The sequence below is a fragment of the Limulus polyphemus genome, unplaced genomic scaffold (assembly GCF_000517525.1).
Source record: "Limulus polyphemus unplaced genomic scaffold, Limulus_polyphemus-2.1.2 Scaffold117, whole genome shotgun sequence".
NCBI lineage: Eukaryota > Metazoa > Arthropoda > Merostomata > Xiphosura > Limulidae > Limulus > Limulus polyphemus.
The window spans coordinates 349,422-358,789 of record NW_013665727.1 but is presented as its reverse complement, the minus strand read 5'-3'; the positions used below and the strand labels follow the sequence as shown (position 1 = coordinate 358,789).

General features: G+C 32.4%; 1 protein-coding gene across 2 annotated transcripts; it reads right to left on the bottom strand.

The window, feature by feature from the left end:
• Positions 1-2,317: 2,317 nt before the first annotated feature.
• On the bottom strand, positions 2,318-4,221 carry LOC106472120 (ocellar opsin-like). 2 transcript variants are annotated; one of them, XM_013932750.1, is made up of 2 exons: positions 4,205-4,221; positions 2,318-3,523 (listed from the first exon to the last, which is right to left on the bottom strand). In XM_013932750.1, exon 2 carries the CDS (start codon positions 3,509-3,511, stop codon positions 2,318-2,320), a length of 1,194 nt encoding a protein of 397 aa, XP_013788204.1. In that variant the 5' UTR covers positions 3,512-3,523; positions 4,205-4,221. The 2 variants fall into 2 exon arrangements, with proteins under 2 accessions (XP_013788204.1, NP_001301068.1); NM_001314139.1 differs by lacking the exon at positions 4,205-4,221 and having other exon boundaries at positions 2,318-3,511.
• Between the last annotated feature and the right edge of the window lie 5,147 nt (positions 4,222-9,368).

Genomic DNA, 9,368 nt, shown 5'->3' with positions numbered 1-9,368 from the left:
GCGCGAAATTCAAAAACAAACAAACAAACATTAATAGTATCGAAATGTTTTTAAGACAACTAAATATCTACTTTTAAAATAAAATTTTAACTACGATTCTGGTTCTAGAATTTTCCCACAGAACCGACTGAACGTAAAGAAAAGCCCCCCAGTAGTCTGCGGACTTACAACGCTAGAATCCGGGCTTCGATACCCGTGGTGGGCAGAGCACAGATAACCCATTGTGTAGCTTTGTGCTTAATTAGAAACAAACGTGCCCCCCAGTGGCACAGCGGTATGTCTGCGGATTTATAACGCTAGAATCCGCGTTTCGATACCCGTGGTGGGCAGAGCACAGATAACCCATTGTGTAGCTTTGTGCTTAATTACAAACAAACGTAAAGAAATTATTTATAATATCCTGCCAGTAAATTTGTGACGACATTCAAATGAAATATCTGTGTTTCGGAAATATATTACATTATAGAAATTCAATACTGAGAACGTGTTTTAACAGTCGAAGATAATGCTACTCCCAATCGTTCTGTCTGGTTATCTACTTTAGATAATATATATATATATATATATATATATTGATTCGAAGTTTTAGTTTCTAGTAATGTTTAAACATTTATTACAAGAACAAGAATATTTGGCGGAATAATTTGCTCTGTTAGTTTATTTTGTATTTTGCGCAAAGCTACTCGAAGGATATCCACGCCAGCCGTCAGTAATATAAAAGTGACAGTCTAGAGGGAAGGAGGCTAGTCAACGTCACCCACCGCAAGCTCTTGAGATACTCCTTACTAACGAATATTGGGATTGACCGTAACATTATAAAACCCCACAACTAAAAGAGCGAGCAAGCTCGTTGTTGGGATTCGAACTAGCGATCCACAGATTGTGGGTCGAGCGCCCTAACCTAAAAATGTACAAACTGTCGCATTTACAATAATATATATATATTAAAACTTAGTTATGTAAAATCATGTTACAAGCAAAGTTATAATAACATTATACACAAAAGTATGAAATATTGAATGTCTGTATCTGGACGTTCGCAGCAGAGCAAACACTAAGAGAAAGAAACAGTAGATGAAGAGAATATAATAATCGAGAATAATCGAGTTTTATGCACAAACTAAACAAACTAAATAATTATGATACAATTTTTTCAATTTCGAATATTCTTGACGTTACCATTCCGATAAAATTTGAATGCTAGAATAAAGGAAAATTTTATCATTTGAGATTTAAAAACAAGAAACCTTGCAACAATTAACACAAAAGAATGAGAGCTATAACAGAGATGAGCAATTAAAACACAAGGTAAAATATTTTATTTGAGATTGAGATTTAAAAAACATAAGAAACCACGCAACAATTAACACAAAAGAATGAGAGCTATAACAGAGATGAGCAATTAAAACACAAGGTAAAATATTCTATTTGAGGTTTATTAGGAACATTTCGGGACATTAAACCATTTGTGAAAGAGATAAAACAAATACAATATACAATTGACGATACTGAAAATATATCTACTAATTAATTGTATTTATCATCGTATTTAACTCACTATGATTTTTATAACAACCGTTATATGCTATGTGTAATTAGGGTACGTACATTACAGTTACATATCGTGATATTTTAGAAATACAGTATTCATTTTATTTAACATAAGAGGAACTCGCAATATATTTTTCTTCTAGTTTAAGCTTGAGGCACTTTTTTAACCGATAGCATGCATTTACATCAGAAGCTACTAACTACTACATAAATATTCTATATATTTGGAAAATATGTTCGACCATTTTGTTTTGAGGGTCGGGCATGGTCAGTAGTTAGCGAGCCTGTGAGGGCGCTCTAAGAATGATTAAGCCTTACTTTTCGCTCAGATAAGAGTAGCTCAAGAGTTGGCTGTGGATGTTATTAATTAGTTGCTTTTTCTCAAATCTATGGTTTAAACATTATGGACGATTATGCCTGTGATAGCTCTTGTGTAGATTAGAACGAAAATTCTAATCAAGCAAAGAGTGTTTTTGATATTTGTAAACAAGCGTGATAAACAAAGTAGGGAAAAAAATACACCAATTTCTAGTTAACACTTTTGAGACTCGAAAATGTTATATCTTAAATTGTAATAAATTTCACATTTCTAAATTTGCGGTATGACTAAAATATTTTTGTTACATTAATATTTTTCAACTATTACGTTTTATCATCAACAGATGACGCGGTATGCTAAGCTTGCACTGAAAGTTAGTCTATAAAAGAGAAGTAGTTTAGGATAACCTTTCCACCTACAAACTAATCGTACTATATATATATATATTTAGTGATCAGCTTCTGTCGTCGAATTGTTTTTCTCAATTGTTGTTAACTCGTGCTGGTTTTTGTGGTCTTCGTTTTCCTTTGTAGGCCTGCATTTACCACAGGAAAAAAACTTGTAGAATTTAAGCATTCTTTCTCTAAGTGCTTCTCGATACTTAGGGTGACTGACTCCATATACAATAGGATCGCAGAAGGAAGCACATTTAGCAAGAACAGCTCCCAATAAGCTTAATAATGGTGTGAAGAACTTTCCACTGGTAAAAGATCCTAGAAAGATAAAAATGATATACGGTGTCCAGGCAACAAACCACATAACGACTGTTATCAGAGCTACCATAGATAATTTGGCTTCCACTGTTATTTTAGATTGTCTCGGCTTTAACTGGTCGACACTCATACAACGACTGTATTTTCGTAAGGCAGATTCTTGCTGTATAACAGTTTTGGCAACATAATAGTAGGTATATGTAAGGAAAAACAAGGGTAAGAAATACACTCCAATGCTGTAACCAATAACATAAGATCGAGAGTTCCAGTTATGGCTCACTGAGTCCAAAGAGCAGTTGATAAAATTACCTTCTAGAATATAAGAACTCCAACCGAAGAAAGGAGCTGAAGTCCATAGACCGACGTAGATCCATATTAGGCAAATCCACAGGATCGCTTGTTTATAAGTAAGTTTCTCGCTCGACAGTCCCTTCACAACGACACGATAACGGTTCATTGCAATGGCAACCATGCTTATAATAGAAACCGATCCAAATCCAGATCCACACGCTCCATATATTTCACACATTAGTGGCCCAAAAATCCATTTTTGTTTAAAACAAGATACAACCATCATTGGCATGATTGTAAACATCATCATAAAGTCTGAAAACGCCAAGTTGACAATAAACATGTTTGATGGACGCCGTAAATATTTCGTGGTCAAAAATATGTAAATTACTGAGAAATTTCCAGTGAGACCAATTAACTCTAATATCAACATAATAACCCCTATAGCGAAGTACCATTCCGAGCTCGGAGCTTGAAACTGTCGCCAATGATCTCTTATCAAATGTCCCATATCATGTGGAAATAAATTTGTGATCGCCGTGTCATCACTATGACGACGCATCCACAAAAAATATCTATCATCTGATCCCCCCGAAAGGGCAAGTCCTGCTGATTCTGTATGATTCCACTCAACCATGGTAGTAGAAATCTTAGGGAAAAAAAACAAGAAAGTATGATTGATTTGTTTACTTGTTATCGTTTTTAAGTTTTGACATGAAACATATGAGACTAAAAAGTAGTCTGCAATATTCAAAAAATACTTTATTACATATAATGAGCAATGATTCGAAAAAAGTAATATTAATAAATAAGTATTCTGTTACTGTAAAAACCACGAAACGTGCAATGAAATTAATGAATGCAGCAAGTAAATTACACATTCAATTTATACGACTAAAAGTGTTGTTTAATACTAAACAATCCACAATTTTTAGGTGTTGTTTAATACTAAACAATCCACGATCTTTAGGTGTTGTTTAACACTAAACAATCCACAATTTTAGGTGTTGTTTAATACTAAACAATCCACGATCTTTAGGTGTTGTTTAACACTAAACAATCCACAATCTTTAGGTGTTGTTTAATACTAAACAATCCACAATCTTTAGGTGTTGTTTAATACTAAACAATCCACGATCTTTAGGTGTTGTTTAATACTAAACAAACCACAATCTTTAGGTGTTGTTTAATATTAAACATTCCACAATCTTTAGGTGTTATTTAATACTAAACATTCCGTAATTGTTAGGTGTTGTTTAATATTAAACATTCCACAATCTTTAGCTTAAAAATAAACTAACTGAATGACTGTCAAGGGCCTCAAACTTACCAAGACCTTGAACTTCAAAGAGTAATAGTTATTCAAGAGCGTATTAGTTTTATAGCTCTAGCTAAAATCGATTAGGGTTTAACCCTCCTATACGATTATCTAAAAACTATTAAGACACCATTCAAGTGAAGAGCACGTAGCCTCATTCTTTATCAGATGTTCTGTACTTTATTATTTTCTCTGAAAGGCTTCAGGTCACGAAAGCATATATGCAAAGTCTGTTTACTACACGAAGGCTATCTGATAACTATCTAAATCTTACACCTGGCTAAATATTAGAAACTTGTCACTTTGATACCTTACTAGATAATAAAGTAATTAAAATGTCATAAACGCCTAAGTTCAGATTTTAGGTAGGCTTCATCTCTTACTTTTTTATTCTCAACGCTAATTGGATAAGGCTGTTTTAAAGTGACGCTGCAAGAAATTTCTTAACGTGACATATTTTAGGAATATTCTGTGCAGAAACAAGAAGAAAGGTTTGTTAAACGAACAGTTTTTTCTGACTGAGAGACGTAAAAATTTTCTACCTAGTTGAGCTTTTTATATATTTATGTGATACATAGTAACATATTTTCATATCTAAAACTTCAAAATCAGCAGACAGTTTCCGAAGTATCAGCCTTACTATATATATCTGTGTGAGGGAAGTGAGATTCCAGATTTATAACCTAAAAGTTTTAATCTCATTCTTTAAAAACCTTGTTATGACAAATTAATAGATTAGTATTATGTGTTTAATAGGTAGTAGATTGTTTTTAATATGAAGGTTCAAGCATCTTTTATTCACTCTTTTTCAAACTAGTAATTGATCATTATCAAGTATCTTGTGATGTATTTGTAGCTGTGAATTTTTATTTTGTTCACATAATTAACAAATATTATAAGAACACTTCTGTTCAAGAGTTAACTCGTCTTTGCTCACTGGGCTTATGCCTAATATTACCAACATAAATTAATAACTATCATAAAATGCTGAGAGTAATATTCAACTAAATACTTTATTGAACTAAGTCAGTGTAAATCTACTTTAGAATCCTTCAATTTTCCGATGAGGTCGTAAAGAAGGAAAATAAATTATATAATTACACTCACTGTGTTAAATAAACGCAATTAAAAGTAGACCGGTGCGCTTAACCACTGGAAACGTTTGGAAAATGTCGGTCTCTGCATAAGTAAACTGTATACGTTCCGAGATTTAATAACTACGTTTTAAAGAAAGTAAATTTTTTTTTCTTAGTTACAATAGTATAAATATGTAAACGTGTTCAGTTATAATGAAACAACGCTAGAATCCGGGCTTCGATACCCGGGGTGGGCAGAGCACAGATAGCCCATTGTGCAGCTTTGTGCTTAACTTCAAATAAACAAACTTAGAACATTAATTATTTGAAATAATGAGCTTCAAAACTTTTCTAAACCATATTACATTTAAATTTATGTATTTTAATCTTTCACCAGGGGTCTTTCTTTTCTGTGATGCCTCAATTTTTAAACCCTATACTGAAACTGAATATCGTATTAACATTCCTGGATACTAAGTACAAAGGTTTAGCACTCAGTTGTATCAATACAACTTTCAAAATCGTCCGAGTCTTACTGTGTGTTTGACTCTTATTGTTGGTGGGTCAGTCACAAGTGGTACTGCCCAGTGGTCAACTTCTAAAGTACACCACTAATATAAAAACCTGTAATGATATCAGTATATTGATGATTCCATACTTATGTCACATATAAATGACGGCAATACAAAGACTATTATAAAACGAAATACATCCAAATATATATGAATCAGCACATGAACACAAACCAGATGACAAAATTCGATTCCTTCATAACCATATTTTCAATTCCGTCCGCCATTGTTAGCGATTTATTGTGTTAAATGTTTTTATCGAACAAAACCGAAGATGTTAATTACTTTATGCGCAATGGTAACTTGAAATATACAGTTGACATTTACCACTTTTTAAACTCTTTGACTGACACTGTAGTTTTAAGTCTGTTTCTGAGATGATTCGTGATACGGTAAAGTAAAAAAAATTATACACTATCATTTTTTGAGAGCTTAATGTCGGTAACCAACAAGATATGTGTTGGATCAAACCCCTTCAAGTCTTTAAAAAAAGAATATGAAGCCCAATATATCATTCGAAACACCATTTGTCACTGAGTTATGCATGTTTCGTGGAATTACACCCCTCATAAGTGGCCCTGTACTCTTGTTTGCATATTATTCAAATCCTGCATAACAGTAAGTTCACTGTTGCGAGTAAAAGAGAACTAGAAACACCGCACATGTAATGCCAATCTCTGGTAAATGTTACGCTAATTTCGATTCTCTAAATGCCAAAAACTTGAGAAAGTTTTACCTCATGTTGGAATTTTTTTTTTTACACTGTTAATACTGAAAGCATGGGGTCAACAAGAGCATAATATAGCTTAATAAACAAAGCTTAAGTAAAGGTTTTAACGCCTTATTTGTAGAAATAAAGACAACTGCATGAATGTTGAATAGTTTTAACAAAAAAAAAATTGTTTGGTAGAATATTCTTACCATAGTAGAATATTCGATAAAAGCACACAATGAAACAGAAGATGCATTACACAATTTTTTAAAACAACTGTATGGGTATTAACGACATCCCATAGAAAACAAACAGGTGTAAGGTTCATACGATCTTCTGGGAGAGAGAAAAAAATTAAAATAAGGCAGTTATATTTTGTTTTTGTTTTTGTGTCTGTAAATTTGAAAGCATTTCGGTTCCCACATACTTTCTTTATTCCAGTTATACGAATAGCACGACATTCACATGTTCACCTAGTCCTTGCTGCAAGGGAATAAAATACAAAGATAGGAGCCAGTCTCTCCCAACCCCCTGCAGCTCATAATCAGTTCACATATTACTATCATGTTTTGTTCGATCAGTATGGTATTAGACAAGATCATAACTTTTTATTGAGGAAAAATGCCAGATTTGCCACAGATAATATAGAAAAACGTAAAAAAGATTAATCAGGTTTTATTGTTTCAAATGTTTACGATATAATTGAAAAATATTTTCACAGATAAGCGCTTTAAAACTTAACAACGTTATCTAAAATATGCATACGTATAAAGTGTCCCATTTTATTTTCAATAAAATGAACGTTTCTTTTGGTTGCTTTAGCACAAAGCTACACAATAGGCTATATGCACTCTGTCTACCGTAGAAAATCGAAACCCACTTTTTAGGTTTGTAAGTCCCTAACCTTAACGTTAATCCACTGGAAGACATAATGAACGAATTACATTCTTTTCAAAAGTTAATTGAGTAATGTTTTATCAGTTGTCTCAGTTCATTATGAATCTTAAAACAAAATCCGCATGTTTAAACACATACTGTATAAAAGCTTTATTTTTACATAATTTAAAAATAAAAATTTATATTTAATGACCCACAGTTTGTTTGTTTTGTTTAGAATTTCGAGCTACACGAGGGCTATCTGCGCTAACCGTCCCTAATTTAGCAGTGTAAGACTAGAGGGAAGGCAGCTAGTCATCACCAACCACCGCCAACACTTGGGTTACTCTTTTACCAACGAATAGTGGGATTGATCGTAACGTTATAACGCCCCCACGGCTGAAAGGGCGAGCATGTTTGGTGTGACGGGGATTCGAACCCGCGACCCGCAGATTTCGAGTCGAGTGCCCTAACCACCTGGCCATGCCAGGCCATGACCCACAGACATTAATTGTTTTAAATCTTGTAATATTATCCATATTTACACAGAATTTTAATTGATGATTTAATTATCTTATTAGTATCTTATAGCAAGTCCCAAGATCTAACGTATATGATGTTATTGGAAATTATTAAAGCCTTTTAAAAATGAAAGTATTGAAACAACGATTGCATTGGTCGGTGCATTCGTAACACTAAGATTGGATTGGCTGGCATTTTCTTATCTTTGCATACTGATTAACTGAAGTGTCATGTAATCTTGTTAGACAAGTACAAACACTGGACTTTTAGCGAAACAGTAACTAACTTAGTGTTAGTGTATATTTTTGAGCTATATCCCAGTTTAACTGTTTAGAGTTTTACTATTGATTTTATTTGGGTTATCTCCAGTTTTTCATCAAAACAATATTCAATTAAAAATATGCAATTTTTGTTAAATGGAGGTAAACTCACAAAAACGTAGGCTTTGTTTGGCCTGAAAAAATAAATATACAATTTAAAAGCATTGAATGCATTTTTTCAACATTCTAGAACCTGTCTTGAAAGCTAAAGATTTGAAGCTCAGTCCTTCATAGCATGAAAAAGGATTAGTTTCTATCAAAATTCACAATATCAAAAGTAAGTTACATTTTATTGCCTTTATCTAACAGTATTTGTGCTTTTCTTACATTTTTATTGCCTTTATCTTATATCTAACAGTATGTGTGCTTTTCTATAAAGAAATTAGCTTTATTTTTCTAAATAGTTAATATTTTGCACGCAGTATTTGTCTCGTGAAAAAATCCATCAAAATGTGAAGATAATACATTATTTAAAAATGTTAAAATTATATTTTTTATCTCTTAGAAAACTTAACGTTATATTTATTGTTTGGTTTTTGTAAAAGAAAAAGAAAAAAACGGGCTATTTCGAGTTAGATTTTCGTTTATAAAGTAATGTCTACGTTGTGTATAAACGAATAGGAAGAACATATTAATAAAATCCTTTGTTTGAAAATACTACTAAGGTTTTATAGTAAATAACATCGATCTTTGTTTCGGTTTTTAAAAACCTTTGTAGAGGTGAAGCTCAAGAACGCAAAATAACACATCTCAAAAACATCTCACTGGTTTCTAGTTATTGTAACCTAATTCGGTATAATTCAGTAATATTGGATCGATTTCTAATTATTGGAAAATGCTTACCCTCGAATGTTTTAAAATATAACATTCTCAAACCCCAAACCTTTGATTATTGAGTAACTTACTGTCTTTGGTTACACCTTCGTAACATTATTATATTTTATTAAAATAGAACATTTTCAAACCCCCAACCTTTAGTATTATTGAATAACTTAATCTCTTTGGTTACTACCTTCGTAACATTATTATATTTTATTAAAATAGTAACATTCTCAAACCCCAACCTTTACGTATTATATAGTAACTTACTTAGTCTTG

Coding starts and splice junctions, on each gene's coding strand:
- LOC106472120 (XM_013932750.1), bottom strand. CDS start 3,511: ATGGTTGAGTGGAATCATACAGAATCAGCAGGACTTGCCCTTTCGGGG.